The 20,986-nt window shown below is 42.9% G+C and overlaps 1 protein-coding gene across 2 annotated transcripts in view; it reads right to left on the reverse strand.

Annotated features, from left to right (window-relative positions):
- The window catches only part of BAIAP2L1 (BAR/IMD domain containing adaptor protein 2 like 1), a 102,641-nt gene that overhangs the window by 12,023 nt on the left and 69,632 nt on the right, over window positions 1–20,986 (reverse strand). For both annotated transcript variants that reach the window (XM_046668685.1, XM_046668686.1), the window contains 9 exons: window positions 15,881–15,942; window positions 15,705–15,776; window positions 14,236–14,373; window positions 13,433–13,585; window positions 10,966–11,133; window positions 8,368–8,518; window positions 5,844–6,051; window positions 5,103–5,180; window positions 3,469–3,649 (listed from right to left, as the gene is read on the reverse strand). In XM_046668685.1, the coding sequence (XP_046524641.1) occupies window positions 3,469–3,649; window positions 5,103–5,180; window positions 5,844–6,051; window positions 8,368–8,518; window positions 10,966–11,133; window positions 13,433–13,585; window positions 14,236–14,373; window positions 15,705–15,776; window positions 15,881–15,942 (1,211 nt within the window). The remainder of the gene's footprint in view (window positions 1–3,468; window positions 3,650–5,102; window positions 5,181–5,843; window positions 6,052–8,367; window positions 8,519–10,965; window positions 11,134–13,432; window positions 13,586–14,235; window positions 14,374–15,704; window positions 15,777–15,880; window positions 15,943–20,986) is intronic.

Here is a 20,986-nt window from a genome sequence, read left to right on the forward strand (position 1 = left end):
ATGATATTCAGGAGTTATTGTCAGTTTTGAAATATATAATAATTGAGATTGTGGTCACATAAGAAAAAAAAGGACCTTTAAGGTATTTCCAGATGAAATGATATGAAGTCTGGCATTAGCTTCAAATTGATCTGGGAGTGGTTGGGCGAGAGATGAAACAAGATTGGTAAATGAACTGATAATTTGATAATTGTTAAAGCTGGCGGTGGGGGGACCAGGTCATTAAATTGGTCTTTCTACTTTTATGTATGTTTGAGGTTTTCTCTAAGAAAAAGTTGAAAATCAAACAAAAACAGGAGCAGGCACTATAACCGACAGGTCACAAGTAAACAATGTACCTTGTAGCCTTAGATCCTAAGTTTTATGACGTGCAGTTGTAAAATTTTTTTTCAGCAAAATGATTTTTTATGCTTTTAGAAATGCCTTAAGATCACATCCAAATAGTTTGAATGTTGTTTTAAAATGTGCTAGGACCTTTAAAAAAATAGCATTTGAGGGGCTGGCCCGGTGGCGCAGTGGTTAAGTGTGCACGTTCTGCTTCAGCGGCCCGGGGTTCGCTGGTTCAGATCCCTGGTGCAGACATGGCACCGCTTGGCAAGCCATGCTGTGGTAGGCGTCCCACATATAAACTAGAGGAAGATGAGCACGGATGTTAGCTCAGGGCCAGTATTCCTCAGAAAAAGAGGAGGATTGGCAGCAGTTAGCTCAGGGCTAATCTTCCTCAAAAAAAAAAAAAGCATTTGATATCTTTGCCCTTCCAAGCAGTTTCTCCAGTTTTTGACATCTACCCCCATGCCGACGGAATGGAAAAGCTCCATTTTCAATAGCCTTGTGTCATTCTTTTGAAAATAATTTTTGGAGTTAGATATTTGGAGTAATTTGGAATGATAAAGGTGCAAACAGTATATCATGCAGCATGCTTATCTAAGAAGACAAGCCAGACAAAGCCATTTTTGAATGAGATTTCAAAACCTTGCATTTCCTCGTCCAAAACCTGCCTTTGCAGCCTATGGTCAGGCAGGTATGTTCCCATATACCTTAAGGCTCACGCTAAAACACAGGGCACACTTTTAGGAGAGTTCCCATTTCATGAAATCCAGACACTTTGCCCATGCATCATTCACAGCTGAACAAAGGCCACTAGTAGTGGTGACAGTGGGGGCAGAGCTGTGGAGGCACACACTCTGTGAGAAGCAGGGAGACAGCTTCTGCGTGCACTACAGAAGGCACCACACAATAACTGAGAGATAATTAGAAAGCAGAGCGTCAGAGTGGCCCGGGCTTATGGCACCGACTGCACGTGGGCTACCAGTAGTGCCCTGGGATGTTCCTGGGAGGAAGGTGGGAGCGGCGCAGGCTGGGCAGGCTTTGGTGCCGCTTGGCCCTTCTGCAGCCTGGGGCACCAAGCTCAGCCGCACAGCCTCTGGAAGTCCAACCCACTCTCTGACCCTCCCCTCCTAGGCTCCTTCCCATTCTCTGCCCTCTAGCAGCTCTGTGGCCTCGAGGGGACTGCCAGCACCACCTGCTAGCCCCTTCCCCACTCTCCTTCACCCCTTCAGGTCCTGCTTGCCTCCTGGCCCAGCCTGGATTCTAGGGTCTGGGCCACCACCCCCCTGCCCTCACAAACACCCATCGCTCCCTCCTCTCCCGGCACCACCAGCCTGGTAACACCCAACCACTTAGTTACTTCTTGTCTCAACCGGAGCAGCGGCATGTTGCTGGGGAAACCACCATGTTGACTGGTTTCATTTGAAATCATGACCCCAAATCGTAAAACGGGCATTTGGCATTACCCCATATTCCTCCTGCTCTTCTGCAGCATGCTCACTTTCTCATTCTTCAGAACACCTATTTTACAGGTTCTCTTTCTTCAGACTTGCTCACCACCACTCTGCCCACTCCCGTCTGCTGATGATCTTACTTCACCACTGAGACAACAGACACTGTCAAACAGAACTCCCTAGCTGGCCCGCCCAGCTGCACCTATGCCCAGGACCTTGGCCTTCTCGCTTGCTACAGTGCATCTGCGCCCCTGCTCCTGGCCGGGGCCGGCTCTTCCACACGTGTGCATCTGCCTTCTCAATCTTCTCCCTTTTCTCCATCCTTTCCTCATCCTCTATTGTAACATAGAGAATATTGTATTACAATCTATATTAGAAAAAAAATAAGAATAAGAACCCCCTCTCGACTCTGTCATCCTGGAATCATCGCCTTTGTTCTCTGTTCCTTGAGCGTGTCAAGCACATGCCCTCCTTAGGGGTTTTAAACTCTCTGCTCCTTCTGTCTAGGCACCTCCTCTCCTTGACCCCTGCACGATGGGCTCCTTGCCATTCAGGTTTCAGCTTAGATGTCACTTCCTCAGAGAAGTACTCTGCTGTAGACACTGTCAGATGCCACCCAGATCTCCATCAGGACTGAGGGACTGATTCCGGGCTGCAGGGAGTGCTGCTGGCAGATGGTCTTTGGTTGTCAGTACTCTTCAGGAATCTCCCTGGCTAAAGATCTCACCCCTGGATGACCCCTTATAAAGCCCTGGCTCCTCTGTCCCAAATCCAGACAGCTCCAAGGGTCCTCTCAACTCTGGAGCTCTTGGTGGGAGTGGTGGAGGCACCACAGTCCAGCTTCTCCCCTGGCCCAGGGCTTCTCCCTTCTTTTCTCTTTCACAGATGTGATCCCAGGGTGCTCCCTAATAAGCACCCTGCACGCTAATCTCAGACTCTCTTTCCCAGTGAACCCAACCTGTGACAGTCAAGTTGTCCACCCCTCTATCACCCCACCTTGTTTTAATTCTCTGCATAGTTTCCACCATCGATGTTTTTGTTTATTCCTTACTGTCTGCTTCCTCTTACTAGAACCTAAGTTCCAGCAGAGCCAGGAACTGGTCTTGTTCATCTTTGTGTCTCTAGAGCCCACACCAGGGCCTGGCACTCAACAGACACAGTTGGTGAAGGAATGAATGGAGTGACTCTCAGAGCCCGCATCCTCTACTCTTTCTTACAGGGTTGTTGAGGAGTAAAGATAATGTACATACAGTGTCGACACAGCCCCCAGTATAAAGTAAACGCTTTCTGAAGACGTAAAGATGAAGTTACCACGTTTCACCTTAAGCACTCCTTCAGAAAACAGTATGCAAATTGAAGAAAATGCAGGAAAAGGTGATTAAATGACTAAAGGACTGCAGCCATGACTAAAGGCAAAGCGAGATTGAGACCTGATACAGTCTGGCAAACTATGAGATGTACTGTGTGTAAATCCTCCTTTACAGATAAAATAAAACAAAAGGCAGACTGAAGTGAAGCAGCTGAAGGGCTGTCCACAGAGAAGGGAATGTAGAGGAGGAGGTGAAGGAGCTGCCCTGCCCAAGGGACGCCAGCTTCCTACTGCGCCAGGAGGAACGACCCATTCCTCCTGGTAGCATCGCCAGTCAGGATCTGGTTACACAGGACACCACGCTGCAGCTCTACTCACAGAAGATGTGGTTTCTGCTTTGGACACCGGTGCTTTAAAGGTGGAAGTATTTTTAGGAACATCTCCTTTCTTATCTGCAGCCGCTCCCCTGGATAAACATTCCAAGTAATCAGGTGGGGGGATGACAACACTGCTTTTCTCCGATAAGTCCACCGTGCTGATACTTCTTACAGGGGCTGGGCTAACAACCAAAGACCAGAGAATACAAGTTAGACAAGATCCTGCCACCTGGATCCCAAACATCCTAAATATCCTACGGCCAGAAGTACAGTAGATTAATAATCAAAAAGGATGAGGAAGGAGAAGATTATAACACATACACACTTTATATATAAAACACTGTAATGTTTTTACTGGTTTATAACCGTACACTCAAAAGAAATTCCTTAAAAGACACGATAAAAGAAAAGGAGGAAAACTGGCTGAATTAGGGGCTGGCTCTTGATTAATTAAAGATTAATAAGAAAATGAAGACTACAGTAAAAGCCTTAGCAAAAGCATTGAGCACTTCAGATTAAAAAAAAAAAACACTTCAGAATTTTAACATCCTAAAAATGATAGTTTTATTCTTGGCCCAGTGGCAGTTTAGCTATTCCGCTAGGGATGAAGATACACAGACGACACTGAGCAAGTATGATGGAAGGAGTTGGGGGCATCAAGTGTGGTGTTCAAAGGTCTGCCGGGACAGCTGGATGGGTTAGGAGGGGTTCTTTGAGACGGGAAACACTGAGGATGAGGTGGCTCAGGGTAAAGATCATGAGTTCAGCTTGGGTATGTCATTTCTGAGGACCATGGGACAGCCAACTAGAACTGCCTAACACACACAGAAATATTTATGTCTAGGCCGGGAAAGATCTTCCTCAGTTCTAGTCTTGGCTCCACTACTTCTAGTTGTATGTCCAAGTTATTAAACTTTTCTGTGCCTCAGTTCCCTCAGTTTTCAAGTGGGGATCGACCTCGTAAGGCTGTTGTGAGAATTAACTGAGCTAATCAATGTAAGGCACTTTGGACAGTTTCTGTGTGATTATTACTGTTATTATCATCTGGATGGGAATACACATCTGGGGGTTGTCAGCATGGAGGTGCTAACCGAAGCCCATCGGTGTGATTCAAGCCATAGGAGTAGACAAGATGGCCCAGGAAGCACAGAAAATGAAAAAGGACTGAGGACGGATCCTGGGGAGCAGCTATGCTTAAGCAGTGGGCAGAAGAGAGGCCTGAAAGGCTGAAAGGGATGGCTGGTGAGGCGGAAGGAAAATAAACAGAGTGCAAGGTCAAGAAACCAAGGCAGGAGAACATTTCAGACAATGTACCTGCTAGTGTTACAGGCTGCTACGTAAGATCAAGAGGGACAAGGTGTGCTTGGATTTAGCAACCAGTGGGTGGGGGGATGGGGAGGGGTTCCAGAGGGCTGACGGACCAGGGCGAAGAGCAGGGTCTGGGGGCGTCTCCTCACAGCAGGCAGGCAGTAAAGCCCGTGGACAACAGAAATCACAACAGAAACAAGCATGGAGTAGCAATTTCCCTTTCTTACTCTTCCACACATAGCCCGATATAATTCTGATACACCTCAAAACACTGGGTCGAAGGCAAGTTTCCATCACTGGGAAATCCGAGCCACAGTCAAGCCCTACCTTGGCGTGGGCACACTCACTGTCTCCTTTGCATCTTCTTCCAGCAACTTTGTGTATGATGACGGGAACCAACCCCTCCTAAAGATGAAGAATGAGGAAAAAAGACCTGTTTGTGGTACCAGCAGTAGACAAGTGAACAAAAAACTCACTAGGGAATGACTCGACAACTCAGGGGCAGACTGTCCATGTCACCACCTTACACAATATATATTTTATTTACAGCATTAGTTTTATTTGGATTCCCCTTTTGTCTTTTTTTCCATATTGGTTTAACTTAATAGCTGAACAGTCTACACGAAAAACTGACTTAACCTACTTATAGTAAGGCTTGTGCACGTATTCATGGTTGAAATGATGATGCTGGCATTTAAACTATTTATGTGGTAAATCTTAACAAAATATATCTGAAATGCAGATTATCTTTGAGAAATCCGAAGTCACATTTTTTTTTTAAAAAAACCCAAGACTATTTACACCTACTTGCAGAGGTGACTTCATATGATCTAATGACCTACTCGTGCATTAAATTATTCTATATATGCACGTACATACAGAAAATAGCCTGGGACAGAATAACTCCAGTTAACTAAACTAGAACTATAATTAAATTATGAACTTAACTTTAGCTAGAATGCTAATATGTCCACAAAGACAACTTGCTCCTAAAAGGAGAGACAGCAGCTCATTTCCGTGCTGGGCCATGACAACTCCTGTGTGCACGGCATCCACTCTGAGACTTACACTTTGCTGTTGTCGTGTTCTCCATAAAGCCAGCCATCCTTCTCCTCAGAGATGAGCAGTGTGATGACATCTCCCTGTGCGAAGCTAAGTAAGGTCTTGTTAGTGCCAGCGGTATGTGGGAAAATGGTTTTTACTTTCTGCTTTTTCATCATGTTCAGTCCAGTTGCAACGGAAACCGATCGCTGTAAACTGGGATCATCTGCAGAATCTGTTAAAAGTGAACACAGCAGTGATGGCTTTTCAAAAAATAATCAGGCAAGTTCAAATGAGCAAGCCCCAGAAAACCACCCATTCCTGTCTTGCCAGCGTACGCATTCTGCTGAAGCTCCACTCATGTTATGTTTCCACCCTTTATCTTTGCCTGGATGGACAGGGACTACAAGGACCAGAGGCAGAACCATGGCCGGAGGTCTCCCAGGGCAGGCTCTGTGGCTGAAGGCTCCTTTCCAGACGGAGGATGAAGCAGCGCATGCAAGCCTCGCCTGCATCTTCCACTCTGATTAATCAGGACGGCTCTCTCAGAGAGGCAAGCTGCTCCACCACCAAATGGTCTGCTGCTCTTCCTTACCCTGCTCTCCCAATGAGTCCCAAAGGCAGTGTGAGGCATTACCTTAAACCCACTGCCCACGACTTGGGCCTCAAAGAACAGGAGAGAACTGGAAAGGTGATGTTCTTGTCACCCTCTTTCAACTGTGAGCATGGTAAGGATGTGGTGGGGATGAGCACGTTTACCGAGCCCTCCCTAAATGCCAGTCCATGCTCTCAGTGCTTCACAGCTTCTGAGGATGGTGCTGTCACCCACAGTGACTTGCCCAGGATCACAGCTGGAACGTGGCCGAGCCAGGAGCCAGATGCAGGCGGCCTGGCTTCACAGCCTGTACTGTGCTATGAGCAGCACTGCGCTGTGCATTTTATGTCTCGATTCAAATGCAGGCTATTTACCACTCCAAAAAAAAAGTGGAATCAAGATTTTTTTTTTCTTTTTATATAGTTTTTCCTCTCAAATTTTGCTCGCTTAGTATTTATTTTAAAACAATGCAAGATCTCTATGCTTTATTCTTGCAAATTCTTTGTTTTGTTTTCTTTTTGCTGAGGAAGATTCACCCTGAGCTAACATCTGTGCTGATCTTTCTCTATTTTGTATGTGGGTTGCCACCACAGCACGGCCACCAATGAGTGGTGTAGGTGTACACCTGGGAACCAAACCTGGGCTGCTGAAGCAGAGCATGCTGAACTTTACCACTAGGCCACAGGGCTGGCCCCATATTCTTACAAATTCTCAATAATTACAATGTGAACTTAGCTGTTTCCTTAACGCTCTCCTCTCTAATTGCCTCAGTAGTATTGAATCCACCAGCAATTTTCCTTTAGCTTTTACCAGCAGGAATCAAAGAACCATCTGAATGATTGGGTTGCACACAGCATTATATATTTTAACTTTATATTATATAAAACTTACAGTCCTTCCTTCAAGGCAGATTACTACAGCCTGTTATCTTCTCAGTTGCCATTCTGAAAAGCTCATCTCTTTCCTACAGCTACAAGTGCTATAGTCTGTGGACTCTCTCTAGCACACAGCTTGACTGCCATGACTTTCATACAGAGGGGGCCTGTGAGACACCCCACACAGAGACATGGGTCAGCTACCACAGTACTTTCAAGAGTCCTGGCTGCCAAAGACTGGGTAGGCAGAGGAGAACCTACCCAAAGCATCGTGAAATGTCTGCACACAATAACTGGTCCCAGTGTTTTGAAACAGAATCAACAGAACTAAGAAATTTAAGCAGTTAGAACTTAAGGCTCCTGAAAGCACAAAGTGCTCTGTTAGAGCTGATGAAAAATACTGACTATACTTCAAACTAAGCCTACTGGTAAGATTAATAACCATAATTTTGCCATGTGAACTTCTACAGTTTGTTTTATTGAAAAAAGAAATTTTATTATAATTGCCAGCAAATATGGAACATAGTGTGAGGCTCTGTATATTATACCCCATTTATTTTTAAATATAACACCTTTCAATAGTATGTTTACTCTATGTAAACATCAATCAGTATATAGAATTAGTGTTAATCAAAGAAATGTGTCACTTACAAAACGTCTTCCAGTCTTAGAATAAACGCAGACCCTTACTTGCTTTGTGGTGTGAGCTCCTCCGAGCCAATGTGATGTGTGCTACCACATTTTTTACTACCTCATGATACATTTATCCAAAATATTTAGTTAAAACATTTTAAAAGGCATTTTAAAAGAAATCAAACTAGGGGCTGGCCCCATGGCCGAGTGGTTAAGTTCGCGCGCTCCGCTGCAGGCGGCCCAGTGTTTCGTTGGTTCGAATCCTGGGCGCGGACATGGCACTGCTCATCAGACCACGCTGAGGCAGCGTCCCACATGCCACAACTAGAAGAACCCACAACGAAGAATATACAACTATGTACCGGGGGAGAAAAAGGAAATAATAAAATCTTTAAAAAAAAAAAAGAAATGTTTAAAAAAAAAAAAGAAATCAAACTAAATATCTTACCTGTTGAATTATTTATCCTTTGTGAATTCTGCGCAACTGTTGCTGGGTTATTAAACAAATCAATCAAAGGACTGGTATATGCTCTGGCTGAAGGAGCTGGTGGTGGTATCTTTGGTGAATGTTTAGAAAGGGTGTCATACTCTTTCCCAATCTGTGAAAAATTCTTTATTAGTTTAAAGTTCATATAACACAGCAACGGAATTATAGAGATTCCTAGGCTTTTTTACATTAAATTCCCCTTTCTTCCCAAAGTTTCTATTAGTTGTAGGGCAATGCCCCATTCTGAATTATTTCAAGAATACCATATTCTTTTTTTTATTTTTGTCTTTTTTTAAAGCAGTTACTCCCCCTTTTCCCCTACTACCTGGAAACCACTAATCTACTTTATGTCTCTATGGATTTTAGGCTCCCTCTTAAGCGCTACTTGGCTATAGGATTCTACATTTAAAAAATCTTTTCCACAGAATTTTGAATCATTGCTCCATTAATTTCTAATATCTAGTTTTGCTAACAGGAAATCTGGCACCAATGGAATAACTTTTTTTTTTAGTAAGTAACCTATTTTTTCGCACCCTGGAGGTTTTCAGAATTTTCTCTTTATCCCTGACGTTCTGCTGTCTCTTGAGGTTTTGGTCTTTTCCATTCATCCAGGCTCACTCTGGCTGCGCGGACCAGAGTCCGAGCAGTGGAGGGGTGGGAAGGGGCTGGCCTTGGGACGTGCTTTGAAGGTGGAGACAATAGGTACGCCCGTGGACTGACCGTGGCGTGAGAGAGAGAGAGAGGAGTTGCTGTTTTGTGTCTGAGCTGTGGGAAGGAGGAAGGTGCCATTTACTGGATGGGGAAGACTATGGAGAAGCATCTTTAGAGTGAAAAAATCAGTCACTTGGTTTTGGACAAGTTAAATTTGAGATCCTCATTAAACATCGTGGTGATGATGTTGAGTAGGCAGCTGGATATATCTCCCATGTCTCAAACTTTCTAACGTTATGTTTATCCTCTTTCTGATTAAAAAAAAATCCTGTGTTTGCTCTGTGTTTTGGAGAGTTCTTTGGCTCAATTTTTCAAGCAGTTCCATTCTGCTAATGAACCCATCTATTGTTGTTGTGTTTGTTGTTTCTTTTGAGGGGGGAGGAGGAAATGAAAAACAAAAACTTTTATTTTAGAAAAATATCAGCAGGTACAAAAGTAGAGAGAATAGCACAATAAATCTCCATGTCCCCACCACCTAGCTTCAACAATGATCAGTTTATGGCCAATCTTGTTTCATGTGTGCCCCATCCATCTTCCCCCATGCCTGGATTATTCTAAAGCAAATCTCAGACATACCATTTTAACTAAAAATAAGAATCCAATTTTAAATTTCCAAGATCTCTAGTTGATTCTTCTTTGTGGATGTAATATCCTTTCATCTCCTTCTAAAGATTTCTTCTCTGCCCTGTTGGCTCTGTTGCCTCCAACACTGGTCACTGCAGTTTTTTACTTTTTATGACAGTAAAATATTTTTTTATGATATTGCATTTTCGTCACCTGTTTAGTGATTGCTGGTTGTCTGTCTATCTTTGTATTGTATGGCAGTCCCTGTTCTTTTTTACTGTATACAATAGTCTGTATTTGCCTGTTCTCATTGTCACAGACTGCTCATGGTGATATGCAGACGAGGCAACACACCCTTCCAGGAGTGTGCCCTATCTCTTCAGTCCAAATACATTGTTTTGGCTCATAGACAAAAGCTCCTGCTGCCCATTTTTCACCACAAGTGGAACAAGGGGAAGGGACTGAGCAGCCTAGATGGTCTGAATCAGTTCCCCAACCAACTACATACGGAAATGCCCCAAGTTCCCTCCCACTTCTTGTATCCAGTGGCTCTGAGCTTACTGCTCCACCCTCTGCAGAAATTTTGCCCTGCACATCCTTGGGGCTGAGGTTTACTTCTATTTTGATTCTGCATAGACTGATCTTTTAGAGACTCCTTCAGTGTTTCTGGTCCACTGACAGCCCCTTCTCTTATTTTCCCATGCAGTTATGGGTCTATTCTGTAGATTGCTGGCTGGTCTTTAGTATCTCTGCTGTCATTTCAGAGGGTTTTAGATAGAGAGGTAGGGTGTACTCATGTGTTCAAACTACCCGCTGTATCCAAATCTCCCCAAGTGTTTGTGAAAATAAAGCCCAGGTTCAAAGAATAGCAAACTACAATGCTCAAATTCATTACCTTGAATACTCTGGTGACTGTGTTTTTCTGAAGTGCTTTCTATTGTGATGAATGGGATCAGAGTTTTGTTCATGTACTTTCTAAGACACCTATACTTCCTTCACTGGGAATGAACGTATAAAGTTGGAATCATTACAATTAAAAACAGTAACAATAAAATTTTCAAAATAAAGATGACAGGCTAAATATAGTATAAAACATTTGCACAGCTAATCTCAAATCAAAAGGTAAGGGATGAAAGTGAGAAGAGGCAGGGCCAAGAACTAGAAGTAACAGAGGAGGACCTGAGATTTCCACTGATGAAGGCACCCTGGTCCTTCGTGCAAATTTGGCCCAAATCATATTAGTAAATACACAACTGAAATCTCAAAGAGACACCCAGTTCCTACCATGTTGCTTCTCTCGATCCTTGGTGAAGGCTGAGGCGTTCCGGATACTGGGGTAGAGAGTGGGGTCTGTATTTCTTCTATCATATTCATGATTTTCTCTGGTACTTTGGTGGCATCACCACAGGTTTCCTGCCACCTAGGCAGTTTGGAATTAAGCAACTCTGCAGACTATAAATCCAAAAGAAAGAGAACTAAAGACAAACGTGTATTGTTTAAAGAGCTAACAAAAATTACATCAAATAATATCCCTGATAGCATATTACTGGCTAACCACCAGAAGTGTGGGAGCTTTGCATTAAATTCAGCAAGTAGTTTAAAAGCATTTATGAGCATCTGCTGTGTGTTATTTGCTGAGAAGGATGCAGGCTCTTGTTCTTCAGGAATTTGTCCTCCCTCAGAGTAAATACAGAGCTTCAGACTAACACAAGGATCAGACTAACACAATGAGTAAGCACAAGTTCAAAAACTAAAAGGGAAGGGTTGAGCAACCTGGATTAATCCCCGTTGTTTTCCCAGTGGCCCCAGAAATGCCAATCACTGCTTTCTTCCTACAAGAAGCATCTCCAACACAGGCGATTGGGCTCTTTGACCCCAGGGGAACCGAATTTATGTGTTAGAGGAGTGAATCAGATCTGTCCTGAGAAGTTCGTCTGCGAGACAGAGGGTCTGGACGCAGAGTGTGGTGGGCTCTTCAGAGTCAGGGGCAGTGTGAAGGGGACCCCAGCCATGGGCTCAGTGGGGCTCTGGGGCAAGCAGACTACAGGCTTTGCAGAGAAGCTGGGCTGCAGAGTAGAGAGACACAGAAATGGCAGAGATGAGACCCCACGGCCCCAGAGGCAGAGGCATCTGTCCCTGGCTCCCACAAGGCTGGCTCTGCTTCTTACTACTGGACTCCTAGGGGCTCCCCGAAGCCTTTCAGTGAACCCCCTTTTCCAGGGCAGGAATCTGGTTGGAAAAGGGAAGTAGTGGACCTTTCTTGAAGCTATTTTCATAGTGACCATACTGTTTTTACCTAGACTCCTCGTTCATCAGGAGTGGGCTGGGGGTGTTGATGTAAATTGCAAGGAAGGGCAAAGCCCCTCCCCCAAACCACCTGTGTCCCTTGACTGAAACCTGACACACCAATTGCTGGGCATGTTTTATCCAAGGAGCCACTGAAAGGACTGGGATACCTTAGCTGGGATAAGGGAAGGCACAAAAGCACTTTTCAGAGAGTTGAAGAGATTTCTGGTACAGAAAGAAGTAGATTTGGTTTATGCTAAAAAGCATAACTGGGAGCCAAGGTTAAGTGTAAGAAAGACTCTGCCAACAAACAGCTCTCAGGAAGTAGGTCAGGCTGCCTCATGACACAGCGAGGACCTCACTGCTGGCGGGGCATCACCATAGGAAGAGAGCTGCCAGGTCACTTCTGTCCCTCTCCAGCCTAGGACTCTGCCCCAGTAGGATGCCCTCACGATGCAAGTGGACACTGCTGAAACTAGTAGAGATGCACCGTCCAGCAATTCTTTTCTTTCCTGTAACAATTTTAGATCTTGGGAATGTAAATTTGGTAGCTGAATACTCCTTAAAGTTGCAAAACCTTTATAGAATATATAACATATGATATATGCACACACACAAGGCCAAGGTTTTTTTCCCCTGAAAAAGAAGAAGTTGCCTTATATTCAAGCTCTTACAAAGCTTCTGTCGTGCAGCACTCTGTAAATTACTTTGTTGTGAACAAGAATGAGTATTTGACTTCAATCAATGCTAGTTTTGGATGCTTACATAGGACCAATAGAACTCATAATTAAAAAAAAAAAAAGAGGATGGGCTGGCAGCATGGTCCGGTGTTAAAGTTGGTGCGCTCTGCTTCGGTGCCTGGGTTAGGCTCCTGGGTGTGGACCTACACCACTCTCCAGCAGCCATGCTCTGGTGGCAACCCACATGGAAAACAGAGGAAGATTGGCAACAGATGTTAGCTCAAGGCAAATCTTCCTCAGGGGGAAAAAAAATCAGTAATACATCCATATTTAAAATCTTTCATAAACTAATGCTTAATAATAATTGAGACTTGGCACTTTTTTCCTTTTCTCAGCTATAAGTCAGCTTTTCTCAGACTCTTTTTGAGTCTGAGAATCTTCCTCTACTTTATATGTGGGTCGCCTCCACAGCATGGCTGTCAAGTGGTATAGGTCTGCACCTGGGATCTGAGCCACCAAAGAAGAGTGCACCAAAATTAACCACTATACCACAGGGCCAGCCCCACTAAATTAATATTATAAGCAGACATTTGACCATTTCATCTACAGTTCCAAAAGTTTACATATTCAAGTCAGCCAAAAACTATTTCTTTGGAACATTCTCATTGGCAAAATAGGCCCATGGCTTTATATTGGGGCATGTATGGAAGGTGAAGCATTTCAAGGGTAGTTAAATAGGAAATAAAATTATTAATACATGCAACACAATCTGCCATCACACCTACCTGTAAGTGATAATGATGTATGTGATTTGCAAAGCTACAGTGTTTGTCAACCAGAAAGCAGAAGCGCCTTTTCTCTTCAAGTAGAGCTTCTTTGCAACCATCCGCAATAAATTTCTGGATTTCACTTTGGCGAGAAATAACGGTTTCTACATACTAGGAAAATAAAGTATAATTATACAATCAAATAGCTACACAGCCTGCCATTTATCTTCTGCCATCTTCATACTTGGTTTATTTTGATAATGGGGTAAATACTAAATGCGGATAAACATTAGACAAAATAACAAAGCTGTAACCTGACCCACGCAGATATCATCATTCTCATTAAGCTCTCCGACTCATGTGTAGACAAGTTGCCAAAAGCCTTACATTCCACTGGGCAACCTGCACAAAATATTACTTTGTACACTAGGGATGTGACTGTGTTCTATTGGAAAATCATGGGCTTTGGAAACAAAGTTCGATTCAAACCCCAGTTCCAAGTGTCAACCATGTGACTTAACCGAAGCCTCATTTTCCCCATCTGTAAAATGGGGATAGTAATGCTAATCATGGAGAGTCCGTTACCCTCCCTTAGTCTGGAGAAAATGCCAGTGTTTTTAGGAGGCCATGGACTAATTATTCTTAACTCTGGAAAACTTTGCGGCCTTCAGCTCATACTAAGTCAAAATGCTTATTTTTAACTTCAGCAGCAGCACAGCAGTGAATGGATAAAGTATAGGTTGACTGAGGTGAGTAAGCTTCTCCATAAACTGTACAAATCATCAAAATAAAATAAAATAAAATAGTGCTGAAAAATTCACCTCAATTTCTTTGTGTTCATATTTGAGTGCATTTCGTCCTGCTTGACTTTTCCTTCTGATCTTCTTCAATTCAGCTTGAGATTTCTCCAAAGAATCTAGTTTATTCCTGTGTTCTGTTTGGTATCTTTTGAGAGTTGCCTGCAAGTGAAATGTCATGTTTATTTTGCTGCAGCACAGTGCATACAAACTGTCAGGCAGTTCCTTTGCTAACATGCCCACTGGGCACGGCTGGGCACGGCTGGTCAAGGCCATGGCTCTGCACACTCCCACACCTCACAGTGCCCCTCCCTTGAACCTGAATGTTCGTGGCTTTGTTGGTCCTAAAGTTTCCTGTTTGTATGAGGGGCCCCTGACCAGAAGGGCAGCTCTCTAAGGACAGCAATGCCTTCTTTCTTTTCTTCTTTCTTTCCTCAAAGGTTTTTGGACATTGGGTAGTCAGTTAAGTGCTTTGGTGAATAAATAAACAATATTAAATCACATGTTCCTGACTGTTTTATGACTTATGATTTCAAGAAACAGAGAACACAGGGTCTGCAGCCTAACCGACCTGGGGTTAGAAGTCTGGCTTCATCCTTCATTTCCTGTGTGATCTCAGCAATTACTTAATTTCTCTAAAATTCATGTTTTTCCTCTAATGTGTACATGAGGACAGTAAGAGCACCTACATTACAGAGTTTCTGTAGGGATAAAAATCAGATAATGTATGGGAAGTGCTTGGCATTGCAACCACCTCAGCAGTCATAGGTGGTCCTGTGGCGTTCCTTCAGGGTACACAGAACATGCGCACATAAGGGCAGCGGGAGGATTTCAGGGTAATCCACACTGCTTACTGGTCTCGAGTAAGACCTTACTCAAAGGAAGACCTTACTTGAAAGGAAAGGGGAATTTGGGTGGCAACGAAAACAACTCATCCACAGCAGACAGGGAGATGGAAAGAGCCCTGTGCACTGGGACTGGATGGCTACGCGCAAGGAGAAACTGCTGGAATCGACCATACTGGGTGACAGGCAAGAGACACCCCGCAGGAGCAGTCTCTGACAATAGGACCTGGGAGTCCCAGGGAGCCCCAGATGGTGGTCTCCTACGGACGTCCCACATCCTAAAGAGCTGGTTTGTGAAAGCAATAGGTGCATTAATACAGACACAGGTGTCATCCACATATGTGTGTTCTTTGAAAACAATGCTTTCCAGGAGCAGTATGATTCCTTGCAATATTTTTCTATGCTTTTTAATAAAGATCCCAACTGTTCGTGACAACATGCCCATTCAGCCCAAAGTGACCTTGTTGGATTTATGCATCTGTGTATATACTCAACACCAAGCTGCTCTCTGTTTGCTGCTGCTGAGTAAACAGTGGGGGAAAGTAAACGGGGGCGCAACAGTTAGGCAAGTGCAAACTCTGGAAAGCCAGGCCCCCGTGCTCCACGCCTGTCTCCATCCATGGAGGTAGAGCAAAACCGTGTACTCACGTTCATGTATTTTACATCAAGTTCTGTCTTTTTCTCCAGCTCATGTATAATCTCTTTATGGAATTTTTTGAACTGTTAACAAAAGGAAATAAAAAATTCACACCAGATTTGACATGTTAAGCGAAACAAATTTTAAAAATAAGTACATTTTGTAAATATAAAAACAGTTCACATACATTTTCATCAAGACTTTCATTGAGCTTCTTGTGGATACTTGAAATCTCTATGAGAACATGGCCTGTGAACAAAACCAGATATGTTAGGGGGAAAAGCCACAGTGTGATTTTTGTAAAGGTATTAGGGAAAGTAAAATAGTGAAATACAGTCCATCGCTGCCCTCCAGAGCCTGGGAGCATTGGGCCCCAGGGCACACTGGGAGGCCCCACGGTGGGGGTGGCTTCCAGAGGGACCACAGTTGATAGCAAACTTACTGCATCAACAAAATGCCAACTTTGTCTTCAAACTCACATTGTTCTTTCTATATTTAGTCATTCCCTAAGCTGAATCCTATTATTATCTGGTTTAATTTTGAAATTCTCTTATAAAAGATTACCTTGGTCATTATAGTAACTAACTATAGGAACAAATGACTTATTTTTATCTAATCCCCAGAGTAATCTGATTATCTGTCAGGCATAGAAGATAAAGGTTATTTTCATACAAGTTCTTCTATCCTTCTGGAAAATATTAACACCATGGGAAACTGCGGCAGGAACGGTGCTCTGTTATATCTCCTGGGACTACACTAATTCTCTGAAACAAGTACAGCCACACGACAGAAGAGAATGCTCCAGGTCAGAGGAGACTTACTCCAAAAAGCAGCAAGACCACTTGATTTGCAAAGCACATCTCTGGCAGTTCACGGCAGTGGCTCCATCTCTGCTACTAAACTCTGATAAGGGCGCCAAGGGCCTCTCTCTGCCAACTTATCTACAGGAATCAAACGGTCTGATACCTAAGAACTGGGGGAGAGACAGAATCACTTGGAACAACCACCAGACCATACCAAACAACAACAAAAGGTGCTAGGTGGATCATCCTACAGTTCAGTGGACAGATAAAAAGGAATTCTTTGGGCAAACTGAACGGCTGTAGCTGAGGGAAGAGTTAAAATTAAGACTGTGGTAGAACGTGGGGAAAAGGAAAAAGAATACAGACGAAAGCCCAACTTCAGCTATCACCTCTGTATGAATGATTCTACTCTCAAAACATTTTAAGACATCTGACTTTCGCATTGCCAGCCTAGTCTTTCCCCTCATCTTCAGACTCAGAAATTCAGCCCCTTCCTGAACATATCCACCTGGATGTCCCATTAGGCACCTCATATTCAACATGTCTATAAGTGAACTCACCCCGTATTCTCTAATCCAAGCTCTTGGCTGGCAGCCAGCCAGTCACGAGGGGTCAACATCTCCCTCCATGTCATATCCAATGACAGAGACTCACTCCTTTGTGCATGTGGTGTCATCACTTGGGCCACCTCTAGGATGAAACCATGCCCCTTACTCATCCTGCTTCCTTGGGCAACAAATATGCCAGCCCTTCTCTGCCCAGGAGAGGAGGCATGTGGGAATGACACGTGAAGTCTAAGTTCACCCGATATTCTGTTCCGCTAGAGGTGGGGGAGCAGTCTCCACCCTAACACACAGTCACACCTGCCAAGTGGACCTCTTAGGAGTGCCCCCCTCTCAATTCAAGCTCTTAGCATTTCTCTTTACTCCCAGTTGTCCTCTTCTGGATCTTCTTCCTCACAGGTGCCAGGGATCTTTCCAGATGCAAATGTAACATGTCACTCCTCCCCCAGACCCAGTGGAGTCCCAGATAAACCAACTCCTCAGCATGAAGCCCACCACAAACACTGCTGCTTCTAATAACCATGGCGGGTGGTGGGGCAGAGAATCCCCTGTGAGGATAAACCTTATAAGGTTATAGGTACATAACCTGTAAGTCCCTAAGCACCATGTGATTCTAGGGAGCTCTAATAGAAAAGACTGCTGGATAAACATGAGAGTGAGGGCAGACACCCCCCCCAGCACTCATGGTTCCACCGTGCCAGGTTATCAAGGTACCCACTCGATATCCTTAGTGACACTGACTTCATTTATCCCATATGGTCTCCTAAAGCTCAACATGAAACAACAAAACCTGAGTTCTTCACAAAGGAAGCCTTTACATGACCAAGAATATAATTATATTAATATGTCATTTCAGATAGTGAAATAACCTGAGTTATTTTAAACACATCTATTTTAAACCCATAAATAACTCCTGGTTGGAGATGAACAACAAACAACAACAAAGAAAACCACTTCAATTAATTGAAAATCAAGCACTCTATTCTTGGCCAGCCAAATTTACTTAAAAAAAAGTGTAAAAATAATTTTGCTGAAATCATTCAGAGTGTTTCAGGCTGGAAGCAAGGCATTCACATTTTTTTCATCCTGTCATAAACTTTATTTCTATAACCTTACACGATAGTCCTCCTTGTCCATGGTTTCAGTTAGCCGGGGTCAACCGCGGTGGGGAAGCATATGATCCTCCCTCGACTTATGGCTAGGTCAACAGTAGACTAACACTACGTTACCATGCCTGTGGCATTCAGCTCACTTCATCGCATCACACAGGCATTTTATCATCTCACATCATCTCAAGAAGAAGGGTGTGTACAATACAATAAGAGATTTTGACAGAGAGAGACAGAGCACATGCACATAACTTTTATCACGGTATACTGTATAATTTTCTATTTTATTATTATTGTTGTTAATCTCTTACTGTGCCTAATTTATAAATTAAACTTTATCATAAGTATGTATACATAGGGCTGAGTACCATTTGCAGTTTCAGGCATCTACTGGGGGTCCTGAACGTATTCCCCACAGATAAGAGGGGACTACTGACTAATGTGGGTCGCTGAGAAGTGTGTGGCCAAAACAAAAGTACGTGCTAGCGCAGGCACTCTGTGAACACCAGCACCGCTGAACTTGGTGCTCTGGCCTGGAGGGCCCCAGCCACGCAGCACGCTCCCTCCTCATTCTCACCCCTCCCGCCCTGGGTTTCTCCCTGCAGGCAGCTTGGTGGAAAGGCTCAGTGAAACAGCCCATTCACTCTGCGGGCGGGAACGGAACACCTGACCTTCTCCTTGTTATTCCTGTCCCTCACAGTTCATGGAATTTAAATACCAACCTCATAGTAGCAGCCACTGAGTCCTCAGTCATAAAAAGGATCAAAAAACATCTTTACTGTGATTATACAGGCTGCGAAAAGTGTATCTTGAGACAGGAAATGAAAACAGCCTTTATGTTCAATCTACAGAAATGTATTCTGAAATATATAGCAAGTGTTACTTTATGTCTGAAATATGGTATCACACACATGTTTGTTAACTCTTAGCCCTATAACCTTTTTCACAAATTACATTTGAAAAAAAAAATTTTTTGAAAGAGAGGGCGGAGTCGAGAAAGCACAGCCCAGATTCTAATGGAGCAGAACTAAATACATGCCCAAACAGGAGTCAACATGTTGACCCCAGAAATTACAGCACTGTATGCACTGGATCAACCATTTCCTTTAAGCTTTTAGGTTCTGAGTCAACATTTCAGGAAGAAACTCATAGTAAGCACAGTACTGCGACTCAGTCTGAATAAATTATATTCTTAAATGGCAATATTAAAGGAATGTAATTATATACATATTTCAAAATTATGAACTTGACATAACTAAAAGTCAATGTCTACCATCAATTTTTCCCTAAAATTCATCTAAATGATAGCTAATAGTGGTATCACTCTAATTTTAGGAACTATGAACAAATATGTCCAACATTTTGGACAATATCATATAAAGATATGCTTTTAGCCAATAGGCTGTATGGACTTAAAACAAAAAGTTAAATAGAAATTAAAGAGTATTACTGATATGAACACACAGAAAGTTTTCTAAAATATAGATTAGTTATTGGACTACTAATATATTTTCAACTAGATAATTCTTCGTCAGTCACAATATAAATTTAGAGGAACAAGATGGAGACTACTAATGGATCTGAATAACACAGAACATGTGCTGAACATGTAGGCATAAATATTCCTTTTCACTTATATTTGATCATGGATAATCAGACACATTATTTCTAGAGAGCACAGAGCAATGACTGAGTCACATACTCCGTCCCCTTTCAAGTGGAATCAGACAATAAAATGACAGGGCAGAAGCCACCCCCAACAGGGAAGCCTAAAGTTATGCTGTATGGATTAAAGTAAAACTAACCAAAAATGTCACTGGAAAAAGGATATACTTTTTCTGACAGTTTTCCAAATATCAAATGTGATGAGGAGAAAATATAATGTTAGTAAAAGCAAATTACACACAGATGGGATATGTTAAATACACAAATATGTACTCTCAAGTTTAGAGTCACTAGCACCAAATTAGTAGTGGTAGATTATGTCATGAACATGTGAGCAAACTTGAAAGGCCTGGCCAGCATCTAAGAACAGCTCTCAGTGGCTGCCCACTCGCAGTCCACAGATGCAATGATCAGTGTCCATACTGTACAAGTAAACAACGTGCATGTGGTAATAATGCCAAGTAAGTGACAGAGTGAGCATTTCATTTAACCTTCCTCCAGAAGTCTAGCTTCTGACTTAACCAACTATAGTACCACAGTTCTAATTAATGTCTTGCACGGAGACTATAATTATTCTACCATGGATCATGATTTATCCCATCTTATGAAAACAAGTGGGACAAACATAAGTTATGCAATAGAATTATATAGTGTCCCAAAGTTCTTTCATTGTATGAGATGAAAGTAAAAGTGCCAAGTAACATTTGACCTTATAAGAAAAAAGGTATTTTGAAATCTCTAGGGTAGCCACTAAAAGAATAAAGTGCATATAACTACCAAGCTAATAGGGGAAAAAACGGTCAAAAAGAGGACTAGAGAAGAAATGAACATGGGAGAGAGAGTAGAAAGCAAAAAGTAATTACAATGAATGTAAATGGCCTGTATAGTCAATGATTAAAAGACGAAGATTGTTAGGATTATAAAAGCAACAACATCCAACTATATTCTGCTTACAAGAGACACACCTTAAATACAGTGATACAGAAAGGTTGAGAGCAAAAGGATGGAATAAGGTATATGGCAAACACTAACCAAAAGAAAGCTAATGTAGGTATATTAAAACCAAAGAAACAAAGCAGACCAAGTAGTCAGAGGCAAGGAGCATTACTAGAGATAAAGCAGTCATTTCATGATGGCAAAAGGTTTAATTCAT

The sequence above is a fragment of the Equus quagga genome, chromosome 7 (assembly GCF_021613505.1).
Source record: "Equus quagga isolate Etosha38 chromosome 7, UCLA_HA_Equagga_1.0, whole genome shotgun sequence".
NCBI classification, from domain to species: Eukaryota; Metazoa; Chordata; class Mammalia; order Perissodactyla; family Equidae; genus Equus; species Equus quagga.